At 39.3% G+C, this 27,169-nt stretch overlaps 1 protein-coding gene across 1 annotated transcript in view; it reads left to right on the top strand.

Moving 5' to 3' along the window:
• furinb (furin (paired basic amino acid cleaving enzyme) b) overlaps positions 1 to 27,169 on the top strand; it is a 189,569-nt gene that overhangs the window by 65,102 nt on the left and 97,298 nt on the right. The window contains exon 3 of the mRNA XM_062035290.1: positions 14,717 to 14,815. Coding sequence (XP_061891274.1) covers positions 14,717 to 14,815 — 99 coding nt within the window. The remainder of the gene's footprint in view (positions 1 to 14,716; positions 14,816 to 27,169) is intronic.

Genomic DNA, 27,169 nt, shown 5'->3' on the forward strand with positions numbered 1-27,169 from the left:
TTTAGTCCATCTGCTTCTAGCTTTTAATTCACTGAAACATTAACTGATCTATTAAAAATATATTAGGCAACATTCTGAGTGATAGTCATGGGAATGGTCCTTCACGATAGCCTAAAAAACTATGTTAGAATAAATGGCTGTGGAAGATAGGAATACATATTTTTGCATGACAGACCCAAACAAACCTATACATTTTTTATGAATTGACAATCAGAAGGTCTGGAGGCTTCCCTAGGGCCCTCAACACCCAGGCCGCCCTTGTGAAAGCTCACATTTAAGCACAGCAAATGCTGTTTATTTATTTATTGATGGCATCTGTATCTTTTAACTTTCAGTTCTTCATTTTGAGTTTTTATGTTTGTCTTAATTTGGATATTTTTTATCTTTCATTGCCTATTCTTTGTTAGACGCACTCAGGACCATCTGAAAAATATTTTTTCTACTGTGTTTTGAAAAACTTCAAAATAAATGTATTTAATGTTTTCGTTTGATTTTCCACTGAATTTGTCCCAAAATCCCTGAATAGCTTGTTCTTGTTTTGAAGAATATGTATTGCTAGATCTAGTTTTTTTCTCCCATCTTTGCATTTATGGATGGATGGATAGATGGATGGATGGATGGATCTAAAGCAGGGATAAATCAGACATGCTGATGCACTGCAAAACAGCTAATTCAACCAGTCTTTGGCTAAATTAATAATACTCTGTTGAAGCAGAGCGAGTTTTAACTAATTAGTCACGCATATTTCTCCAAACAAGACAAGAAATGGGTGCAGTGGGATGGATCTCAAATTAAAAAAGCATGAAGGGGATCTGAAATATTTACTGTTTCTCACTTACACTTATCCTTACACAGTATTTCTTTTGTTTTATCTGTGTCTCCTCAGCTCAAAACAATTTGAGTTTACTTGGGTGTACCAAGATTTGGCATGATGATTTTGCTCTTCTCCATGTATATTTAGATTTTTCTAAGCTATTCCTCCCTGCTTTCTCTCTTATCGTTTCTCTAACAAGTCAAAGCACACAGATAAGCTGCATTGAGAGAAATGCCACTTTTTTGTGTTAGTAATAAATGTCTGCAGAAAATTCATAACATTGATCTATTCATATTTTTCAGGCATGTACGGGGTTTCCCACAGATTGCCAAAATACTTGTGGCGGTAGGGGCGTGGCTATGAGTTTGGTCAATATGACGCCATCATACAAATCAGCGATGATGCATATATTTTCTTTACGTTATACATACATATAAAAACACATCTGTGTTATTAGTATTTAGTAATGACATATTTTTCTTACAATATATTGTTTTGCTCTATTTTTCAATTGTTGCTGCTTATTTTGCAATGTAACACAGGCCATACCCATATCCACAGCAAGTCACCAAAGTGAACAGTGTCTGGCCGTAAAAAATATCCCTCATTTTTAAGGTGCGGCGGCTTTTATTTTGCCGTGGTGGCGCGCCACGATCAATTACGTGTATGGGAAACCCTGGTGTAGCGTCTGATAAAAAACAAAAATATGAGCACCATTGTTTTGTCAAGTTGTACTTTTGCCTAAATCCAATTCACCAGCGCTGCACAGGTTTTTACTGGAATCTTCTCCCACTCCTCTATGATGATCACGGAGGTGGTTGATTTTAAACGTTTTGTGCTACTCCACCATCCGCTTGAGGGTGCCGCACAGTTGCTCAATTGGTTTCAGAGCTTGAGAGATACTTGGCCACTCCATCACCTACAGTTTCCCTGGCAAGGCACTTGTCATTGGAGTTCAGTGGTTATTTTTCTGAAGGTAACAGCTTTGTGTTTACACGTCTGCAATGTTGACTGTATTACAGTCTCCTGTACTGTAACACTGCACAAACTTTCAGAATATAAATAAATTAAAAATACCTAAAATATTCACACAAAGTCAGTGTTAATACATGTAATTTAATTAATGATGATGTGATGGCTCCTTGCACATGATAAAACACAAATGACAAATTGGAAATGGGACCATGTAGGACATGCTGTCGTCATGTAAATGAGATAAGGCTATTTCAATCAATCAATCAGTCAAAGATTATTTATATAGCCTAAATCACGAATGTCTCAAAGGGCTGCACAAGCCACAACGAGATCCTCAGATCCCACATCAGGACAAGAAAAAACTCAACCCAATGGGATGACAATAGGAAACCTTAGAGGGGACCGCAGATGTGGGCTGCTAAGCAAAGAAGTCAAACAATGTACTAATATGATCCAGTTTAACAAACTGTTCAAATTCAAAGTGTTCACAAAGTACAAAGAAGAATAATCTTGATCAACATCTTGAACCGTATTTAAAAATGAGATAAGCTATTTCATCACATAATGTGAACTATAAATTACATAAGTATTTATTCCATAATAACTTTATTCATTTATTCATTATTTACTTACTCATTTGTCTATTACATTTTTGAATGTATTAATTCACTATTGTGTTGCAAATTGATTACAAACAAATGTGTTAAACACTGCTATGATACGAAAGGGTGTATGATTAAGTAAGGTCTGCTTCCTCCTACTCCTTTTCAGGCATGCTGTAATGACAAACTGGAAATATTTGATGTATCATATTGTAATTGTAGGCATGTTCGAAATGACACTATAACTTTTTACCACAAGTGGAGCATGTTTCCCTAAAACCAATGACCATCATTTGTGTCTTTGTTTGTTTGATCACGCCCACTGCCGTGGAGTTGTCGGCAAACTTGATGTTCGTGGGATAAATGGGGACACAGTCATACGTATATAGGGTGTACAGGAGGCGGCTCAACACGAAGCCCTGAGGGGTGCCAGTGCTGAGGGACAGGGTGGAGGAGAATAGTGGATCCACCTAGGGCTGCAACAACTAATCGATTAAATCGATTAAAATCGATTAAAATCGATTATAAAAATACTTGGCGATTAATTTAGTCATCGATTCGTTGGATCTGTGCTATGCGCATGCTCTGCGGCTACGTCTCATGAGGTGGCAGTAAGCCAGCCAATGATGTGTCATGTGCAGCTCACGTGACGATGTCGTCTCCTTTGCCTGGAAACATTCGACAAATGGTGGAGGAAAGCAGTATCGATAGTTCAGGGGAGAAACATATGGAGGTTAATGCTTCAATGGAGAAAAGTGTACGACCTAAGTCGTCAAAAGTGTGGGAACACTTTACTTTAAAGACTTCAAAGAAGACAGTTTCCTGCAAAATGTGCGGCATGGACCTCGCATGGCACGGGAGTACAACATCACTTCGGGAGCACCTAAAGAGGAAACATGTTGGAGCCATGGATGAAGGGAACTCACAGTTCGTAACTTTTTAAGTCCATAGTCCGGGTACATTGATCCGTTGTGTCCGTCATTGTGTGTTTTTAATCTTTTGTTAACGATTAGATTTTTTTCAAGGAAGCGCAGTAGCAACTGTTGTGTATTAACTTTCAGAGTGTTACGAACTTTTTGGAGATGCGACGACTTCATTTTCTGTGTTGTTTTGAGTGGCAACAGGCATTCATGAGTTCAGCACGCCAGCTCTTTTTTCTTGAGTAACGTTAACGTGATCCCTTTGTTGCAACGCGGGGCTGATTTGACTCCGCTTTGAGAGAGAAAACGCACGGTTACCAATTTCGAAATAAACGTAACGGACAGAAATATCTCAGGTTCGTTTCATAATGGATCAATGTAACCGGGCCCAGTAAAGCTATATAAGTCTATTTAGATTTGAGTGATGCTTTGGTATAACTAAACGTTATGAAGGTGCTGGAATATTTCACGCTATTATTCAGAGGCAGCCTAAAATGAATCCTTTGTTGTTCACAACAGAAACGTGTACAATATCTGATCCAGTTCTGATCTGATGAGTTACATTTCTGTGTTATTATTAGTGTATGCTGCATCCCCAATGTCCATTTATTTAATTTAGTTGTTTTTTTTATGTGGTGGCGTATTTGCCTTTTACGTCAGAAATTATTAATTAAATCAACTAGGTATGTATTGAATTACATACTAGTTGATTTAATTAATAATTTCTGACATAAAAGGCAAATATGCCACCACATATAATGAATGTTCATAGTAGCATCATTTACATGTATTTAATTACATGTAAATGATGCTACTATGTACGTTCATTATATGGTTTCTCTCATTTTAGAAAGAAACAACCCAGCATTAGCGACTTGATTCAAAGGAAGGTCTGCACACCACAGCAAGCGGCTGCATTGACTGATGCTATCCTGAAAATGTTGGTAACTGACATGAAGCCACTATCAATGGTGGAGGATGACTTAGACTTAGACTTCCTTTTTATTGTCATTCAAATTTTAACTTTACAGCACAGATAAGAACGAAATTTCGTTACATAAGCTCATGGTAGTGCAGGATAAAAAAAGCAATAAGTTGCATATATAAATAAATAAATATATATAAATAATATATATATAACATATATATACAATAAATAAATATATATAAATAAATAAATAAATAAATAGATTACTGTACAGATAAATATATTGCACTTTTTCACATGCGTCCATGTTTATGGATGTATGTTATATTGTCTTTTTTATTCCAGCGAGTTAATCTATTTTGGGGGGAGTTGAGGGGATAATTTAATTATGATGCGTTTAAGAGTCTTACGGCCTGAGGGAAGAAGCTGTTACAGAACCTGGAGGTTCTGCTTCGGAGGCTGCGGAACCTCTTTCTAGAGTCCAGCAGTGAAAACAGTCCTTGGTGGGGGTGGGAGGAGTCTTGGTCAGGCAGCGGCTTTTTGCAATCTCCTGGATAGGAGGAAGAGGAGTCAACCCTGGTTACACTCTTCCCTCGAGGACCCATTTTACCAAACTGATGGAGAGGAAGTACGAGCAGACATTCCAAGCAGTGAAGACTGACATAAAAGCCACCCAGAGCAAAATTGCTCTCACTACTGATGTGTGGACAAGTGTAGCCACAGAAGCCTACCTTGGCAATTCATGCCATTACATTTGAGAGGAATGGAACATGAAGTCAATCTGCCTTACGACCATGCCACTAGAGTTAAGACATTCAGCATCCAACATTGCAGAATAGTTGGAATAGGTAGTAGCCAGGTTTGAAATTCCCCCAAGCAAAATTATTGCTATTGTGCATGACAATGGTGCACTTTATTAAAAAAAAACATTTTTGTAAAGTTTGCCTTGTTTTATTTGGCAAGTTGAAAGAACATGGTGCCAGTATGCTGTCTTTAAAAAAATAAAATACTGGAAAGGATAGAAATGTAGTTTGTCTCTTTTATCCGATTATTGGTCGATTAATCAAAGTAATAATCGACAGATGAATCGATTATCAAATTAGTTGTTAGTTGCAGCCCTAGATCCACCTTAACCTGAGGTCGGTTGGTCAGAAAGTTTGTTTTATTTTAATCTGGGAACAGATGACGGGGGTAGACCCAGGAAGATCAGCTTCACCGCCAGGATGTCAGGGATGATGGTACTGAACGCCGAGTTGTTGACAACGAACAGCATCCTGACATAGGTATTAGAGAGTTACAGATGTTCCACGGCTGAGTGGAGAGCGGTGGCGATGGCGTCCTCAGTGGACAGGTTTGGCCTGTAGGCAAACTGATGCAGATCAAAGTTCTGGAGGCAGGCTTTGATATATTGGAGAACAAGCCTTTCAAAACACTTCATAACCACAGACGTCAGTGCAACTGGTCTGTCATCATTGAAGTTTTTTATGGCTGTCCTTTTAGGGACTGGGATAACAGTGGCTGCTTTAAGACATGGCGGGACTTCTCCTAAATGTTAGGGGTATACAGTGCTCCCTTTCTTTAGATACTGTACATTTATTTCAGTGATGAAGAGCCAAACATGCATTCATTTGTCAAAACTAGCTTGAATCAAAAAGCCCTCTGCCAAGAGGCTGGGCCTTCTTGACACGTCAATAAAATAGCTTTCAGCATTTTAATCTTATTTGGTGACGCAATAAAAATTAACGTGGGACCCAATGGCTCAGCTTATTTAGAAGCTCTATATCTTCCCCACCCCTTGTGAGGGTTTTTTTCTTAAACATTGGCAAGCTGCCCACATAATTTGTCTGATAGAAGTTTTTTTCTTGGGTCAGCTTTCCTAAGACAAGTCCCCTGATAAATGTAGCTGAGGCAAGTAAGTCTGCAGCTAGAGCTGCAATGTAAACAAATAATTACCCTTCATTTGAAAACACCCAATTAGCCTTCATTTAAGAGCATTATAATGAACTTATTCCACTAAGTGCAACATAGGAGTTTCAGCTGCAATTTGTCTCAAGATAGCACCCTGGTGGCTTGGTGGATTGCAGCTGGGACATATATAATTGCTTGAATGGATTTATTTTGTATTCTTAATGAATGCACTTTCAGTGTCTTCTTTTCAGGCAATATTTAGGTATAGTAGATGTAGTTTGTATTTACCTTAACCTGCTAGCAATGTTTAATTGTGTATATAAACTGGAAGCATGAAAGAGGCATCACATTAAAGGGACATTGAAAAGCGTATAATTGGTGAGATTTACTTTGTCTCAGACACAATTTGTACATATTATTACATTATTTGCTGCTTGTAATTATTGTGAACAGTTATGTACGTTCATACTTTTGAATTACCCATCAAGGTTGAGTACTAAACAATTATGGACTCACCATGGTTTTAAGAAAAACTAAAATTAATCAAGAAAATATATTGTGGTAGTCAGTTTCATTTTTAGATAAACAGAGGGAAAAATTGGAATATCTAAATTTTGAAGAAAAGCATATGGAATCACCCTGTAAATGTTCATTTCCAAAGCTAAAACCAGCATCAGATTAAACCTATTTATTAGTCTGATGTTAAAAAGAAGTGTTCACACCTTGGAGAGCTGTTTCACCAGGTGGCTTGTCATGAATCATTGCTCCAATACAAGAGATGTCAGTTGAAACAATGTAAGATGATTATCAAAAGTAAATCATTACACAATGTTGCAAAATATGTTGATTGTTCACAGTCGGCTGTGTCTAAAATCTGGACCAAGTACAAACAACATGGGAAGGTTGTGAAAGGAAAGCATACAGGTAGACCAAGGAAAACTCCAAAGTCTCAAGGCATAAAACTTAAAGGATTATTATGCAAAACCAACTTTTCCCCAAAATTTGAAATCAAACCGTGTGGGCATTTTGGAGATATTTATAAAATAATCGTGCCTTCCTCCATACTTCCGCCAAACGAGCCGCTTCGAGTTTGCTCAACCTGTGAAGTTGTTCGCATCGATGATGTCACCGGATTATCCATTTATGGTATAAATTTACCCAAGCTGCTTTGCGTGGGTCCACCGTTGTTGTCCGATGTTGTAGTCAATAACTCCTTATTTTTCTCTATGCTCTTGTTCTGCGGCAGACTGGCTCATGCAGGGACATGCATCCTCCGCTGTTGCTATTTCTAAAACAAAGTAGCGTATATCTCAAAGTTAATCTGTCAGTAGACTCGCTAATGAAACTCTAAATTACGGGCATCCCTGCCGCTATTATTTATTGTCCAAAACCAGAGATTGACACAATCCTCCATTCCAACCATTGGAACTGAGAAAGTTAGTGAGGAGAGCGCCAAGAAAAAGACGTGGGTGATACCGGCCAAATCAGAAAAACAAACCATCAATAAAATTCAACTGTGTAGGTAACCTGGTGAGGCAGCCTGAGTGCAGCACCGTTGTCTGCACAACTCCGAAGCTGATGAGGTGGCGACTTGTCCAGGGTGTACCTCGCCTTCTGCCCAAATGCAGCTGAGATAGAGTCCAGCACCCCCCGCGACCCCAAAAGGGACAAGCGGTAGAAATGGATGGATGGGGTTTGTTTTTCTTTTTAGTAGGCATGTTACATGTTAAAATTGTGGTATTTGAGGGGGTGAAGCACAGATTAAATAGATATTTAATCATTTCAATGTGCAGCGCTAATTTGAGATACGGGTGTTTTGAGATACGAGCTTGGTCGTAGAATTAATTGAGTTTGTAAATTGAGGTACCACCGTATTTTGCTTTTTCTCCCAAATATACTATGTGTGTGTAATTCAACAATATTTTTGTCTTGCACATTTGCACACACATGGATCAGCATGTACAGAACAATAAGTAGTCATAGTGTAGGTTAACTACATTTTAAATAAATTAGTTTACTTACGAAACAATGTCCAAAATGTTGTCCAAAATAGTCTGTCTTTGCAGCGCGAGCACTAATCCTGCTTGCAAAACGGTGGTGAGTGTTGATAAATCACATTGCACGTGCTAAATAAATATATTTGCATCTTATCATCCCAGTATTGTGGGCATTTTGATAATCAGCATTTTGCCTTTTAAGCAAAACAGAGACTCAAACTGGACTGCAGGCCTTATTCTGCTCACTTAAGAGACACTATATACTTAGCACACGTTTAGTAGATCAGCTTTGCATGTGCTGTCAAGTTTGCACATGTTTTAGTACAGGCAAACCTTTAGTAAATCAGGCCCTCAGCGTACAATCAGTGTCCAATCCCGAATGCAATGCCTTCTCGCTCTGCACATGTGCAACAAATCCATTCATAGAAACCAGCGATGTAGTTTTTGCATAATCCTGCCAGCTAACTAATTCATAACCCAACCAACCAAACAAAACCTTTCACCTTTGCGCTTTTTTATTTAGTGGAGCTAATACATTTCCTTTTCCTCTTTGACTTATGATCAGAAGCCAATGTGTGGGAACTGTGATTCAACAACTAGAAGAGCAGGATGCACGTAGAAAAGAAGACACCCACTGATGAAGGGTGGAAGAAAATGTCATGGAAATATACCTTGGCATTTTTTTCTTTGTACCCTTTATCACAAGTTCCGCTGCAGTGAAGGTCAGAAACCATGTGGCAATTTACATCAGGGTTGGTATTTCTGTTTTTTAAAGTGTTAAATAGCTAATTGAATCACAAAATATAGAAATTGGCCTTGGGGTTAGCTCAGGAGTGTCCAAAGTGCGGCCCGGGGGCCATTTGCGGCCCGCAGCTAATTGTTTACCGGCCCGCCACACATTCTGGAAATGCTATTGCAAAAATTAATAAAAACATTAAAAAAAAGTGGAATGAGGTGCAATCTAACTAGAACAAGTTGCAATGTTGACACAAAGCTGCCATGCAGGCTGTTTTTTTTCTTTTGTCTATTTTCTTTTTCTTTTTTTGCCATTGCTCAAAAAAAAAAAAAATCAATGTTATAATGAACTATTGACCTATTCAAGGCTCCAATTACTTCAAGTATTTCACTTTAAAATGTTTTATGTGGAAAATATTGCATATATTGTGTGGTTGCCATATAAACACATCAATATTTTTTCACAAAAGAGCATAAAGCAAACAAAATAAGAGTTCTATTGTAAAATCGACAGATATATCTGAAGTTGATCTTGTAACTTAAGTGTTGAAAGTTAAAAAAATAATAATAAAAATGTATCACTTCATAGGTGGGGCACCTTTTGAATCCCAACAAAATTTAGTGGGATTTTATTGATCTTTTCTCTGTGATTACTCAAAAATAATAATGAATTAAAATCAATGGCGTCCTGCATTATTGTTCTTTTTAGGGCTCCAATTACTTCACATCAAACATCGCTTTCTGAATGTTTTGGGGTGGTGCGGGAAATACGGCCTATTTCAATTTTACTATAAGAAACAAAGTTGTCTTTGACAGAAAAGGCATAAAACCTTTTTTTTTTTTTATTACTTTATATCAAACTGAAAATGTTATAGAGATTTACTGTAAGCGTTAAATAAAAAAAAATAATAATTTGACTTGTTTTTAACATTTTAATGACTGAGAGCTTTTACGGGCCCCCGGAGCCCTACAGGTTAAAAAAAAAAAATCTATATATTTTGTAATGGTTTGAAAATGAACAATATCTAAATGGCTCCAGCACCCCCCGCGACCCCAAAAGGGACAAGCGGTAGAAAATGGTTGGATGGATGGGGCCCCCGCATGCTTAAATTTTTCCGTGTGCAGCCCTCAGTGGAAAAAGTTTGGACATCCCTGGGTTAGCTGATAGGTACAGCGTCAAGATTTGTGTCTATCTTTGTAGGCTTCTGTCTGGAGGAGTCTGAAACTTAACATTTACAGTAAAGTACATAATTTGGTTAAATTTAGAGCAAGACCTTTGAAACTGTTCTTACCAAACTTGGCTTCATGACATTGTTGTTTGCTTAATCAATTTTAATCATATAACACATTGCTTTTCAAATATTTTCTGTTATGCCCCTCCTCGGTTGAGGAAAATGTTTAGCGCCCCCCACTCTCCAGCGTGACTATAAATAATTTAATTTGCCTATAAAATTAAAGTTAACTATCCCTCTGCATAACATTGTAAACTTTTTACATTAAAGGGAACAACACACAATCTTTCCTCGTCTCCCACCATGGTTACAATGAAGCCAAGTGCTACATACATCATATTCTGGTGCGGCAAAAGAAGCTTGTCACACGCGCTCCCCCTGGCATCAAACCCCCCCCCCCCCCCCCCCCCCCCGCCCCAGTATTTGAGAAGGACTGATTATAGCATAATGTGTTATTTGACGATTTGATTAAAGAGGAACTGCACTTTTTTTGGAATTTTGCCTTTCGTTCACAATCATTATGAAAAACAGACGGATGAATAATTTATTTAATGCATTCTAAATATTAAATACATTTGATCACAAATCCACTTACAAAGGAGCCTATAGGAGCCTCTCTATTCTACAGCATATATTTAATGTAGTAAAGGGCATATTTTAATAACATTTAATATTTACAAACTTTTAAAATTTTAAGCATATGCGGCGCATTCATTTCTTTTAACAACATCACTGATTATTACTCACTGCAGACTTTATGAGAGCCAACAAACATAATAAAACATCACTTACTGTACAAAGTCTACTGTCATTAGGATACGGACTGGTAGGATTTTCATATATTCCCATTTAGATGGAGAATGACAAAAAGGGTAAAGTCAAGCGCCTTGTCATGTCATTCTCGCCATTTCAAAGTCTAATTTGGCTGTCAAAGTGTACCAACTTGACGGAATACGTCCTCAGCTGTCTTCTATCCAGGTGAGAGGCATGATTTATCATCTACAATAAACTTCCAGGGAGCAGGGAAGCGAGGAAAAGCAGACCACTCGATGATGTAATGGTGGGTGAGAAAAAAACAAAACAAAAAAACATCAGTCTAAGCCTGGGCCCCTGGAGATGGGGTCCAGACTGAGGCCAAGGAAAAAACAAACTCTTTGGCCATAGCACACATAAACATGTGTAAGAGGGAAACATCAAAGACCAACAATGAAAGAGCAGAGCTGATGCAACCAGCCACTGCTACACACAGCCACAAAAGTAAAACAACAACAAACAAAAACAAACATATACACTGTGGTTAGCATCTGCGGTGTTCCACACCATCGTCTGCTGGGGTGGGGGAAGGAAGGCCAGAGACAGGAGCAGACCCAACAAAGCAACCAAGAGAGCCGACTCCAACTTCGGCCGCCCACCAACTCTAGGCCAGTGTGGTAGGCCTAGGAAAATATGATAAGATCTCATTAACTACAATAGATTTATGGCAAATCTTTTCCTTTAAAAAAAGATTGAATTCCCTGAGTCTGACACACAGTTTTGTGTGAAAATGGAAATAAAATTATTATTACAACAATTGGGTCGATTTACTCTCACATTATGTGAAATCTTAGTATTTCAAGTCAAACTGGACAGCTGGCAACTTTCTCTCAGTGCTTCCATGCCCTCAGTATGGTCAGCCAGCCTGCAGAATCTCCCTGCAGCCCTGAAGAGGCTCCCATCCTGCTGTATGTACTCTTCTTTTCCCTCATACACATCCATCCTGCCTGGTGTGCCTGTCAAATCTTGCATTTCACTCTCATATTCCCTTCCTTCGTCATTCCCCTCTGCCTTTCCGCTTTCGCTCCAGTGCATAGACGAAGGTGAGTCATTCCCTTGTGGCACCACTGTACAGATTGCTGTCTCCTCGTCTAATGGAGACTGGCCTCTTGTGAATCCCCATGTAACGACACTTCCTTTACTATTTACTTTTGCCTGGTTATTATTATTATAACCTAATATTTGACGTGTAGTGTAGGTCTCTATCTTACTCTTTTTTTCTGTCCTGTCAGCGACATAGGACGCTCCCGGAACCATATTGAACACATACAACATGCCCTAAGGTATCCCGGGCACAGCTGTCACCCAGTGGCATGTTTTTTTAAAGTTCTGTAATGAGCTGCACATGAAAGGAAAATAGGCAGCTCATTTGAAAAAAAATTTTTTAGCAATGATGCCATTTGTAAATGAATGCATATGATTAATGATTGATGTTTGTTGTTCAGTATGCCGTATTTTTCGGACTATGAGGCAGACTTAAAATCTTTTTTTTCTTCTCAAAACTCGACAGTGCGCCTTATAACCCGGTGCGCCTAATGTACGGAATAATTCTGGTTTTGCTCACCGACCTCGAAGCAATTTTATTTGGTACATGGTGTAATGATATGTGTGACCAGTAGATGGCAGTCAAACATAAGTCAAACATAATTTTATTTGGTACCTGGTGTAATAATAAGTGTGACCAGTGAAACAAGATATATGTGGTAAGAGGTATGATGGCAATATGACTCAAGTAAACAACACCAGCATTGTTTATGTTCCATTGAAAATATAGAACATTACACACGGCGCTCAAAATCTATCAAAATGTTTTAGTACAACTTTGTTAAGCTATGAAGCCGCTCCGCTTGGTGGATTGTAGGCGCATTAAACATAAAAGTATTATTATGGTGTGTGAATAAGGTAAGACATATCATCTGGTGTTTTGTTTCCCAATATTATGCAAAAGCAACTTTTCTTACCTTCTGGTACCTGCTGATCTGTATTTGGGATCTGCATAAATCCTGAAAATTTGCGCACGTCAGCCTTTGTAGTCCGTACCGACAGCGTAGTCAATAGGCTTCTTCTTTTTCTTTATCTTCTTGTTATGGGACATTCATCCTCTGCTGTTGACATTTCTAATATAAAGTAGTGTAAAGTTCTTACTTCTATCTGTCAGTAAACTTGCCATGAAAGCGCTAAAACATACCGGTGTAGTGAGTTTACATTATTCACCTAAGAAACTTTAGCTATTAGAGTTCCTGTCGGATGGTTTTTCACGGGACACATTTCCGGACTTGTTGTTGGTTCCGGATGAGGAGATGCTGCTCCGTTATTGATTTAAGTAAAGTCTGAATGTCATTAAAACAGTTTGCTCCATCTTTTGACACTTCTTCCACTCCCGTCCTTGCACGCTACACCGCTACAACAAAGATGACGGGGAGAAGACGCTGCCAAAGGTGAGCCACGTAAATAAGACCGCCCACAAAACGGCGCATCCTGAAGAGACTGTCAAAAAGCAGCTTGAAGATGATCTGTAAAAGATAATTCATGCAACATTTTGAGCAAAGAACCACCATTACATGTTATGTACACCACAAGGAAGTGTTTTCAGTTTAGAAAAAAAATTATAATAATATGACTGCTTTAATGCGCCCTGTAATCCGGTGCACCTTTATATGAAAAAAGATCGAAAATAGACCATTCATCGGCAGTGCGCCTTATACTTTTTTGGTCCGGAAAATACGGTGTGTCTTTGTTTTCCTCTATCATTTTGTCCACAAATATTTTACTTGGTAGTTTCATTTTAAAATTGACTGCATTACTCCTTATGGTTGCCCATGCTATAACAATCGGTTATATACTTTTTAACTCGGTACTGTAGGTTTTTTAAAGAAGCTGCAGTGTCTTGGCTGAATGAGCAGGTATCAGACACCTCAGTCTCCTTAGACGCATCCTCGCTCATCCATGCAGACTGGAGACTGGCCGAGTTAGTGGGCGGCCGAGAGTGGAGTCGGCTCTCTTGGTTGCTTTGTTGGGTCTGCTCCTGTCTCTGGCCATACTCCCTCCACTCCAGCAGATGATAGCGTGGAACCCCGCAGAGGCCACCACAGTGTTTCTTTTATTTTTTATTCATAGCTATATGTAGAAGTGGGTGGTTGCATCAGCTCTGCTCTTTTAATGTCCTTTGTGTTCTTTGATGTTTGATGTTTCCCTCTTACACACATGTAAGAGGGATGTGTGCTATGGCTATTAGTTGTTTTTTCCCTTGGCCTCAGTCTGGACCCCCTCTCCAGGGGCCCAGGCTAAGACCGATTTTTTTTTGTTCTCACCCCCCACCCCCATTGTTTACCTGTATCCTCACCTCTTTTGTAAGGGGCGCCGGAAGTTGGCAGACCTGTCAGCGATCCTGTTCTGTCTCCCTGTAATGTTTGTCTGATCTTGAATGGGATTGTGCTGAACATTTTAATTTCCCCTCGGGGATTAATAAAGTCTTTCTGATTCTGATTCTGATTTAATATAACCTGACCCGTTAAGATGCAGTTATAGATCATATGAATAACGCCTGTGAATTACGGAATATTTGAAATGTGGTTTTGAGTGTCAGTCTGTTCTCCCCTCAACAATATTTATTGAATTTAGTTGATGTAATAAAATATCATGTATAACTTAATTTGTGGTGGTCTATTTTGGTCCCCATATGCAAGGCAGTTTTGAAAATATGGTAAGAGTTGTCATGTGCTACACATCTGTGTTGTCTTGCACTCTGCTGGGGCAGGGGAATTTATTACTGATCTCTCTGCATTTCTGTAGGTTTTTGGAGATTATTATCACTTCAGACATCACGCCGTGGAGAAGAGAGCTTATTCTGGCCACAGAAGGATGCACCTCAGACTACAACAAGAAGCACAAGTAAGACTTGTTGGGGCTTTCACAGCTTATTCCTAAATCAGAATAAGTCAGTATAAGAATGTAATTCATGTGAAGGAAAATGTATCTTGTTGTTAATGACAGCTAATTGTAGAATATATGTTGTTGCATTTAACAGTGATTATTATTAAAGGTGCTTTAATTAGGACCTTTAATTACGCCTAAATAAAGGCCTATCCAGTGATTAGACTGAATGTAAAATTTTAGCACTGAACATTTCATCCATCCTTGCTAAAGTGTTCTCAGACCAGCTTCAGTGCTTGATCATTGTTGTTCCTGGAACTAAAAGATTCCCGTGGCCTACTTTGCTTTGTGTTTGCACAACAGCAAGGTCCCGGGCACCATATGTAAATCAGGCTGACGATGTTGCAGAAGAAACATGCTTGATTGTGCTGTACTAACTTACTAAACATCACATTACATTCAATGTACTCACATTTTTGAAATAATTGTTGTGAGTATAAATTATAATTAATTATCAAATATATAATTACACTTAGTGCCTGCAATAAAAGCCAACAGACACTCTGTTTTATGTTTATTGTGCAACACCAAAACACATGCTAGTTAAGACGTGTGCTTAGGGGAAAGCCATTTAAGGGCAACTTCACTTTATTTGGAATTTTGCCTATCGTTCACAATCATTATGATCATGACGATTGCTGGATTTTTTTTAATGCATTTTAATTTGTAAATAAACGTAAATAAAAGTCTGCTTACAGCTGAACCAATGGGAGGTCCATTATTCTGCCCGTTAAATCCAATAAATAACCATCAAAAAAGCGCCAACAACACTCCATTTACATTTCGTGACTTGAACATTAACCAAGTATTAGTGATATTGTTATTTTGAGCGCTAATGCAGACAAACTATTTATAGCGCCGCCGTGATCACTAGCGTCAGTGCCAATGTTTACATGAGCGACCGATGAGCTGCTTCCTCACGTCCTTGCTCGTCAAACCTTATTCTAGATAATAAATAATGCCTCTCACCTTGATAGTAGAAGAATGAGGACGTACTAAGAATGAGGAGAACACGCTGGATCACTGCTACACTACATTGAGCAAGGCTTTTCATGCAGTCCCGCGCGCTGCTCTTGGACTATCAGATCACGTGATGGTGCACTTAATCCCTTCATACAGACAGAGACTGAAACTGGCTAAACCTGTTATGAGGAACATTAAGTGTTTCACCGCCGAGTCTGTGGACGAGTTGCGTGCTTGTTGGGAAACGACAGACTGGGAGGCAATTGGAGCGGCCACGAACAATCTGGACGAGTATACGGACACTGTGACCTCATACATACAGTTCAATGAGGCGCGCATCATTCCAACGCACACCAGGGTTTGTTATAACAACGACAAGCCCTGGTTCACACCCAAGCTCCGACAGCTGCGCAAGAAGAAGGAGGCTGCGTGGAGAAGCGGGGACCAAAGTACATACAGAGAAGCGAAGTACCACTTCACCAGGGAAGTGGAGAAAGCTAAATCTGTGTACTCTAACCGTCTACAGGAACAGTTCCGCTCCAATGATTCTGCGGCAGTTTGGAGAGGTCTAAGGGCCCTTACGAACTATAAGCCTGAAACCCCCCAGGCCCTGAATGACCGGACTCTCGCTCAGGGCCTCAACACACATTACTGTCGTCATGAACGGCCTTCAGCTCATCAAAGCCATGCTCCCCCCACCATCACCCTCCCCACCAATGCCAGCACATCATTAAAGGAGTTAAAGGACTCCAATGACATCACAGGACTCCAAAAACACAATAAGACTGTAAAGACCCTCTCCATTAAAGAAGAGGATGTACGCCGGCAGTTCTTGAAGCTGAATACGCGGAAGGCCCCCGGGCCGGATGGTGTCCCCCCCTCCACTCTCAGACACTGTGCGGACCAGCTGGCTCCTGTCTTCACTGACATTTTTAACACCTCTCTGGAGCTATGCCGCGTGCCGTCCTGCTTTAAGACCTCTACCATTGTCCCTGTCCCCAAGAAAGCACGGATCACAGGACTAAATGACTACAGGCCGGTCGCGCTGACGTCTGTGGTCATGAAGTCCTTTGAGCGCTTGGTCCTGCCTCACCTCAAGGACATCACCGCCACCCTCCTGGACCCACTGCAGTTCGCCTACAGAGCCAACAGGTCTGTGGATGATGCAGTGAACCTGGCCCTCCACTTCATCCTGGAGCATCTGGACTCCCCAGGAACCTACGCTAGGATCCTGTTTGTGGACTTCAGCTCTGCCTTCAACACCATCCTCCCTGGACTTCTACGAGACAAGCTCTACCAGCTCAGCGTGCCCGACTCCCTCTGCAGTTGGATTAATGACTTCCTGACAGACCGAAGACAGCACGTAAGGCTGGGGAAGATTGTCTCGGACAGTCGAACCACAAACACTGGTACTCCTCAGGGCTGTGTACTCTCCCCCTGGCTCTTCTCCCTGTATACAAACTGCTGCACCTCCAGTCACCAATCCGTAAAACTGCTCAAGTTTGTGGATGACACCACCCTCATCGGGCTCATCTCGAATGGCGATGAGTCCGCCTACAGGAGAGAGGTAGACCGGCTGACGTCCTGATGCAGCCTCAATAACCTGGAGCTGAACGCCCAGAAAACAGTGGAGATGATCATGGACTTCAGGAAAGTCACAGCCCCACCATCCCCCCTCACCCTGATTGACTCTCCCACCCCCGTCCCCATTGTGGACTCCTTCCGTTTCTTGGGCACCACCATCACCCAGGACCTCAAGTGGGAGCTGACCATCAGCTCCCTCATCAAGAAGGCCCAGCAGAGGATGTACTTCCTGCGGCAGCTGAGGAAACTTAAGGTGCCGACCGAGATGCTGGTGCAGTTTTACTCAGCCATCATAGAGTCCATCCTGACCTCCTCCATCACAGTGTGGTTCCCCGGCGCCACAGTCCAGGATAAGAATAGACTGCAACGCATCGTACGTGCTGCGGAGAAGGTGATTGGCTGCAAGCTCCCATCCCTCCAGGACTTGTTCTCCTCCAGGACCAGGAGGCGTGTGGGTCGGATCACAGCTGACTCTTCTCACCCTAGACACACACTATTCTCCCCTCTCCCCTCAGGCAGGAGACTACGCTCCATCCAGACCCACACCTCCCGCCACCTGAACAGTTTTTTCCCCTCGGCCATCAGGCAAATGAACAATAACTCCTAACAGCAGCTCCTTAAATTCCTTGAATACCTTCTAAGTCTATCTGATAGCTCAGTCACAGCTCTTTTTATACCAAATATGTGTTATATGTGTTTTATGTCGCACGTTTGCACCAAGAAAAATTCCTAGTTTGTGAACCCGTTCTCAAACAATGGCAATAAAACTATTCTGATTCTGATTCTGATTCTGATACTCCGACAAGTTGGTACACTTTGACAGCTAAAGATACGAAAAGATGCTCGGTTCCACCCCGCTCTTCTCCATAGGACAAAACAGGAATTTATGAACATCCTAATGACAACAGACAGTAAAGTAAGTGATGTTTTATTTTGTTTATTGGCTCTCATAAAGTCCGCAATGAGAAATAATCTGTGATGTTTGTCGTGGGATTGTGTGATGTGATGTGTTTTTTAAATGAATGCCCCCCGTGTGCTTAAAATGAGCAAAATACATAAATATTAAATGTTATTATAAATGTGTATGTTACTACATTACATACATACTTACAGCATGTATAGAAAACCTTAATGGAGGTGTGTGGATGTTTTTTAGGGGTTTTATAGGCAGACTAGAGCAGTTCCTATAGACTCCATAGTAAGCAGATCATAGCTTTTGATCACATTTATTTACTATTTAGAATCCATTTAAAAAATACACATGTCGTAATGTCTCTAATGGTGATTGTGAACGATAGGCAACATTTTTTTTTAAAGTACAGTTTCTCTTTAAAGGGGCACTGCACTTCTTTTTTAAATTGTGACAATAATTCCCAAGCACATGTATGTTTTTCTTTATTTCATGCATTCTAACTTGTAAATAAAGACTAGCAAAAGTCAGGTAACAATGTAGGTAATGTGATTCACTCTATTTTGCCTAAAAAGCGCTCAAAAAAATATCCAAAAACCTCTATCAACATTTTATATACATGCTGTACGTATACTGTAAATATTGTGTAATAACGAGCACATTAATAATAACATGAAATATATACGTAATATGGTCATTGTAAGTGTACTGCATTATTAATTTTGCAGACGCATCATAACGTTCGCTATTTCCTTCAACAACAACCACTATTGTTAATCTTGGCGGATTGTATGAGAGCTAACAATGACTACATTGGGTCAAGTGATGATCCAGAACATTATATTTTTGAGCCTGAATATACAGAGGATATGCTCCTAGTTTTAGAAGCTGAGTGATAATCAGATTTAGCAAGTAGCACTTTTGCTAAGTAAAACACAGTAAAACAGCGCTTCACTTTTTCTACATTCCGTTATTTTACTGCCTCATTTTAAAATGAAACATTTATTTTTAACCTACAAATTCTAAACACACTACCCATTGACAATATGATATGATAACGTTTTTTTGAGATTTTTGCAAATGTAATCCAAATAAAAAACGAATAAATCGCATGTACATAAGTATGGTGCATCCTGTTTCAACTGATCATCCTTGAGATGTTCCTACAGCTAATTGGAGTCCTCCTGTGGTAAATTCAGTTGATTGGACATGATTTGGAAAGGTGCACAACTGTCTATATACAAGGCCAATGAGCACACTGGCCTCCGTCATCTGTAAATAGAAGAAGTTTAGAAACAAAGGACTCTTCCTAGAGCTAGCTTGTTGTCTAAACTAAGCGATCGGGTTATAGGGGCCCTCGTTAGGGAGGTGACCAAGAACCAAGAGAAGATGGTCACTCTGCAACAAAAGACTCTCAGACCATGAGAAACAAAATTCTCTGATCTGATGAGACAAAGATTGAACTCTGGCATGAATGCCAGGCGTCATGTTTGGAGGAAACCAGGCACCGCTCATCGCCAGGCCAATACCATCCCTACAGTAAAGCATGGTGGTGGCAGCATCATGCTGTGGGGATGTTTTTCACTGGCAGGAACTGGGAGACTGGTCAGGATAGAAGGAAAGATGAATGCAGCAATTTACAGAGACATCCTGGATGAAAACTTTCCCCGGAGCACTCTTGAACTCAGACTGGGGCGACGGTTAGTTTTTTTCACACAGCCAAGATATCAATGAAACGACTTCAGGACAACTTTGTAAATGTTGTTGAGTGGCCCAGCCGGAGCCCAGACTTGAATCCAATCTGAAAATGGCTGTGCACGGACGCTTCCCATCCAACTTAATGGAGCTTGAGAGGTGCTGCAGAAATGGGGGAAACTGCCCAAAGATAGCTGTGCCAACCTTGTGGCCTCGTAATTAAAGAAGACTTGAGACTGTAATTTCTGCCCCAAGGTGCATTAACAAAGTATTGAGCAAAGGCTGTGAATATTTATGCACATGTGATTTCTGAGTTTTTAGTTTTTAATAAATCTGCAAAAACATCTAAAAAAATCTTTTCACACTGTCATTATGGGTTATTGTGTGAAGAATTCTGAGGACAAAAATGAATGTATTCCATTTTGGATTAAATCTGTAACATAAGAAAACTTGGAAAAAGTGAAGCGCTGTGAATACTTTACGGATGCACTGTACTCTACAATGTCTGCTCTCACTGACATGTTGACTGATGGGATGTTGATATCTTCCCATTTAGATAAAGAATTAATCATAATCCTCACGCAGGTCAAAAGGAAAAAATGGGCGCAAATGAGCATCTTTTCATGTCTTTCTCCAAGTTGATTGTCAGAGTTGATTAACTTCTCGGTTTATGGCTACAATATTTATATCTATACAAGTCACAGCAGAAGTATCCAAACTTTTTGAATTGGGGGCTGCATTGGGCTAAAAAAAAATTGGCCGGGGGCCAAAAGCCAACTGCATGTAAAGTAAAACAACATATACTGTATACAGTAGTCTATACGTATACTGTACAGTATATGTGTGTGCATATTATATTTATATGATGGATATAATTAATAATTAATAATATTGGATTTTAAGAGTATTTGAAAGTTCGACTACTATTTTGTTTACTTTTGTGATGACTTCCCTAAAGTCTTGTAATCAATCAAAAATACCAAGCAGCGAAAATGTGTCAAACATGGAAGTGTGGAGGGAGTGTTTTGCATTTTTTCCATCATGTATTGTAATGGCTTTGAATGGGTATAGTTTAGAATTTTTTATGGTGCTTGGATGTTTTTTTTATAGTATCCACAAAGTTCAGTGAGAAGGTTGTGTTATGTGTTCCATTTTTTTTTGCGCCATGAGTAGCGATGGTTGTTTGGATTGGGTCATATAAATAAATGGTGTGCTGTATTCAATTATTCACTTCAAACACAATTCATGGTCATTGACCTGATTTAATCATGTTGTCTACAGGCTGGCGGTAAATTTGCAACACTCAGATTGTCAGATATTTCAAATGAGTTTGAAAACACCGCGCGCCATAGTCCTTATTAAACGTAAAGACGTCTCGCAGACCAAACTGATGACTCCAGCGGGCCGTAGTTTGGACACCCCTGAGTTTTAGGCATAATTCATAATTTCAAATGAACTTTTACCAACTCAATGCAGCTCACTGGCTCAGTATGTCAATAACTGCATAAGCTAGTTACTTTTCTGTGATGATAGAGCCGCTAAACTGCTAAAGGTAGTCCCTCAGCGTTAGCACTTATAATAACAATATTGCTAATATTTTTGAATATTCAGTTCACAACATATAGATTGAGTATTAAAACACTAAGTCTATAAGCATTAACTGATGAAGACCTACTTGGATGAGAGGCAAAACATCTTAGACAAACTGAACAGTTCAGTTGTGTCGTTTGGTAATACAAAGGTTCAGTGCTTTTGACCACCATTTTGTTGCACCCAACAGAAAAGAACACAATTCAAATTCTAAAAGTTTATTTTCTTTTTGAAACTTTCAAGTCACCGGAAATGAGTGCTGTATATATCAGAATCAGAAATACTTAATAAATCCCTGAGGGGAAATTCAGATTTTCAGCACAATCCCGTTCAAAATTAGAATACATACATACACACACATATATATATATATATACATATCTATATATATATCTATATATATATAGATATATATATAGATATATATATAGATATATATATCCATCCATCCATCCATTTTCTACCGCTTATTCCCTTTGGGGTCGCAGAGGGTGCTGGAGCCTATCTCAGCTACAATCGGGCGGAAGGCGGGGTACACCCTGGACAAGTCGCCACCTCATCGCAGGGCCAACACAGATAGACAGACAATATTCACACTCACATTCACACACTAGGGCCAATTTAGTGTTGCCAATCAACCTATCCCCAGGTGCATGTCTTTGGAGGTGGGAGGAAGCCGGAGTACCCGGAGGGAACCCACGCAGTCACGGGGAGAACATGCAAACTCCACACAGAAAGATCCCGAGCCCGGGATTGAACTCAGGACTACTCAGGACCTTCGTATTGTGAGGCAGACGCACTAACCGTGCTGCCCCATATATATATATATATATATGTGTGTATTTTTGTTTTTAAACTTTCTTCTGAAAATGTTATTACCTTACTCACAAACAAGCAGCTTGCTGAAAAACTGTCATGAGGAAACAGTTCTTGAGAGAAGAGAGCAAGGAATTAGCAGAAGGTAGTTGCATAAAGGTTAGTACTTTGATCTTACTGAGTAAAAAGAAGTTTAATATTTCTTACAACTCACTGTAAAGATTAAATATTTTTTGTACAAAGCAAAACGGCAAGCAAAAAAGATACATTTTCTTTTTCCGTTTATTTTCAAAATTTTACTGAATCAGAGTACCACTTTTTATGAATATTTTTGCCACTCTGTTTTAAGGAAGATTTCACCAAGATCAAAAATAAATGTTCACATAATTTGAGACAAGCCGAAATGCGACAAAACTTAAAATATTTATTTTTTAAACTAACAAAGGAAAAATGTGTTGAACAAGTTCATCTCCAGAGTTATTACTCTCTTTCACTACGCTTGCTGTGTTTAACTGTCAAGACCACCACTTCAAATGTTGTCTTTTTGTCATTTAACAACTAAGTCTGTAAACATGTAATGGATGGAGCAATGGGGCAACAAAAAGCTATACAGTACTATTGTCTTTTACTGCCTACTGAGTCAACAACATCCCACATTGCTGCTAATTTTCCAGCACTGGAAGCTGCAGGACGGACTCAGCTGTGGCCTTTGAGCGCAAATCTAACAGGCCACAAAAGAAAATTGCATTGCACAGGCTCAACTCAGATGAAGAGATATAGTAAACTACAATGTGCTTGTCGCACTGCTGGCATCCTGTAACTTGGTCCTTTTTAAGTTGGCACTCGAGCTTGTGGAATCTGCTCTCTGTTATGTGGCGCCGATGAGGACAAATCCCTCGTGGTGGTCCAATGTGCCCTGGCAAAGAGAAGAGAGCTATGAAAATATTCAGCAGTGGTGGCCAGAAAGGGCCCAAATTAGGCCTAATGAGTGGTTTCGAACTTTATTACTTACATTTAAGCTATTTGTGTTTTCCAGGCTTAAAAATTGCTGTTTGGCCCGCAGCCCATTGGCACATTTTCACTTTGGCTCTTGGAAGCAAAAAATCTGGGCACCTCTTGTCTACAGTTTTTATTTAGAGAAAACCACAGAGTGTTTAGTGTAAACAGCAATGCCAACTCTCAAAATGTAAAGTAGTTTCTGGCTGAAGTAGATAGACAATAGAGTTTTACAATTTGAACTGATACGATGTTAACTAGGATGTTATTTATGGTTTAACTACTCTCATGAAGTAAGGAGGGGTGAGATTACCTGCCTGCTTTTAAAATGGGGTGATTGCTAAAGCCAATGAAATCAAGTCTAATGCATTGTTAAAAGATGGAAGGACAATTGGAAAAAATTGTGCAGTCGTCCGAATCTTCGTCATCAATACAGGATTTTGGCGAAAAATTAATACAGCTCGGGTCATAAATGTTACATTGTAGCAGCTTCTAGAACTGATGGCACAGCGAATGTGTGCCATAATCAAATTTAAAAGCGGTCCAATTGAATATAATGGTGTGTGACATGTTTATTTTTTTTGGCCAACAGTGTATAAACGTATAAATGTCTCTGATTATTAAATATCAGACTGTGAAACGTGATAAGGTTGAACACATTTTGTTCCTGAATACCAGAGTTAGTTTGAATTAAAATAAAACTGTAAATCCTTTTGAAGTGTGAAAGAGGTATAGCATCTAGGAAAGGCAGGCTCGCAGACGGCTTGTGACTTTATGTACAGTCGTGGTCAAAAGTTTACATACACTAGTAAATAACAATGTCATGGCTGTCTTGAGTTTCCAATAATTTCTACAACTCTTATGTTTTTGTGATAGAGTGATTGGAGCACATACTTGTTGGTCACAAAAAACATTCATGAAGTTTGGTTCTTTTATTAATTTATTATGGGTCTACTGAAAATGTGACCAAAAGTATACATACAAAAGTCAAAAGTATGCATACAGCAATGTTAATATTTGGTTCTGACATCACATGGACAAAGACAAGACCTTCTGGAGGAAAGTTCTGTTGTCAGATGAAACAAAAATTGAGCTGTTGGGCCACAATACCCAGCAATATGTTTGGAGGAGAAAAAGTGAGGCCTTTAATTCCAGGAACACCATGCCAACCGTCAAGCAAGGTGGTGGTAGTATTATGCTCTGGGCCTGTTTTGCTGCCAATGGAACTGGTGCTTTACAGAGAGTAAATGGGACAATGAAAAAGGAGGATTACCTCCAAATTCTTCAGGACAACCTAAAATCATCAGCCCGGAGGTTGGGTCTTGGACGCAGTTGGGTGTTCCAGCAGGACAATGACCCCAAACACACGTCAAAAGTGGTAAAGGAATGGCTAAATCAGGCTAGAATTAAGGTTTTAGAGTGGCCTTCCCAAAGTCCTGATTTAAACGTGTGGACAATGCTGAAGAAACAAATCCATGTCAGAAAACCAACAAATTTAGCTGAACTGCACCAATTTTGTCTAGAGGAGTGATCAAAAATTCAACCAGAAGCTTGTGGATGTCTACCAAAAGCGCCTTATTGCAGTGAAACTTGCCAAGGGACATGTAACCAAATATTAACATTGCTGTATGTATACTTTGACCCAGCAGATTTGGTCACATTTTCAGTAGACCCATAATAAATTCATAAAAGAACCAAACTTCATGAATGTTTTTTATGACAAACATGTATGTGCTCCAATCACTCAATCACAAAAAAAAAGTGTTGTAAAAATTATTGGAAACTCAAGACAGCCATGACATTATGTTCTCTACAAGTGTATGTAAACTTTTGACCACGACTGTATCGTAATACATGTGTCAAAAGAAGTTAACCACTATCGAGTGAAACAACTGCATACTTTGATGCACGAGTCCGCCATTGTAGTCTGACATCGTAGTCAATAAATTCCTTATTTTTCTCTGTCCTCTTGTTGTGGGGCAGACTGGCTCGTACATGCGCATGTATCCTCCGTCATTGCCATTTCTAATACAAAGTAGCGTGTACTCGTAACTTATATCCGTCAGTAGACTCAATATGAAATTGCTAAAAACTACAACATGACTGACGGAGTGGAGACAAAGAGGCATCCTGAAGAGGCAGTTGGAAAGTGGCTTGAAAATGGTCTGTTAAACATAATTTATGCAACATTTTGACATAAGAACCACCATTACATGTTATGTAGACCAACAGGAATTGTTTTAAATGTGGTAAAAATAATATTGTGACCCCTTTAAAATCAATGACATACTGAGACGATAGAGAGTGAACCGCAAAGTTGCGAAGGAACTAGGAGTCTAACTTTAGGTTTTTTTCTTCTTTTTTTGTACCGATATCAACATTTTATTCCCCCTCCTTACTTAAAATAGGTACAGCACATGTTGACAAACATACGCGTCTGCAAAAATATCAGATTTTACACACATGCTAATTTTCCATCTGTAGTTCCCAAACAGGTTGGTGCACTCATACATTCTACCGTATTTTTCGGACTATAAGTCGCTCCGGAGTATAAGTCGCACCGGCCGAAAATGCATAATAAAGAAGGAAAAAAACATACATAAGTCACATTGGAGTATTAAGTCGCATTTTTTGGGGAAATTTATTTGATAAAACCCAAAACCAAGAATAGACATTTGAAAGGCAATATAAAATAAATAAAGAATAGTGACAAACAGGCTGAATAAGTGTACGTTATATGACGCATAAATAACCAACTGAGAACGTGCCTGGTATGTTAACATAACATATTATGGTAAGAGTCATTCAAATAACTATAACATATAGAACATGCTATATGTTTACCAAACAATCTGTCACTCCTAATCGCTAAATCCCATGAAATCTTACACGTCTATTCTCTTACGTGAATGAGCTAAATAATATTATTTGACATTAATTGATATTTTACGGTAATGTGTTAATAATTTCACACATAAGTCGCTCCTGAGTATAAGTCGCAACCCCGGCCAAACTATGAAAAAAACTGCGACTTATAGTCCGAAAAATACGGTAATAACAATACCAAAAAACAATACTCAAAAGCCAGGTACTTTCTGAAAAACACAAAAAAAAACAATTACTCTAAAGCATTTTAAAATTATATGTATTTTCAGAAGTTGGCATTTTTGTAGCCCTCATAGTCATACAGTACATGCTTCTCTGTGCTCCTGGGAGAATACAGAAATAATTCATATTTTTTGCCAATTTAACTTTTACCTACTAACATTTCAATACACTGCTTTGTCTTTTTCGACCATGTTAAATTAAGATGTGTGAGGAAGGCTATTTCATTACGTAAATTTTTTTTTTACGGAAATTCCAGTGTCTCAATTAGAGATGTCCGATAATGGCTTTTTTGCCGATATCCGATATTCCGATATTGTCCAACTCTTAATTACCGATTCTGATATCAACCGATACCGACATATACAGTCGTGGAATTAACACATTATTATGCCTAATTTTGTTGTGATGCCCCGCTGGATGAATTAAACAATGTAACAAGGTTTTCCAAAATAAATCAACTCAAGTTAGGAAAAAAAATGCCAACATGGCACTGTCATATTTATTATTGAAATCACAAAGTGCATTATTTTTTTAAACATGCCTCAATACAGCAGCTTGGAATTTGGCACATGTGTGTGTGAAAAGCCGTAGATATTATGTGATTGGGCAGGCATGCAAATGCATGCCTTTAAGGTTTATTGGCGCTCTGT

Source organism: Entelurus aequoreus, linkage group LG24 (assembly GCF_033978785.1).
Source record: "Entelurus aequoreus isolate RoL-2023_Sb linkage group LG24, RoL_Eaeq_v1.1, whole genome shotgun sequence".
In the NCBI taxonomy this organism is placed as follows: Eukaryota; Metazoa; Chordata; class Actinopteri; order Syngnathiformes; family Syngnathidae; genus Entelurus; species Entelurus aequoreus.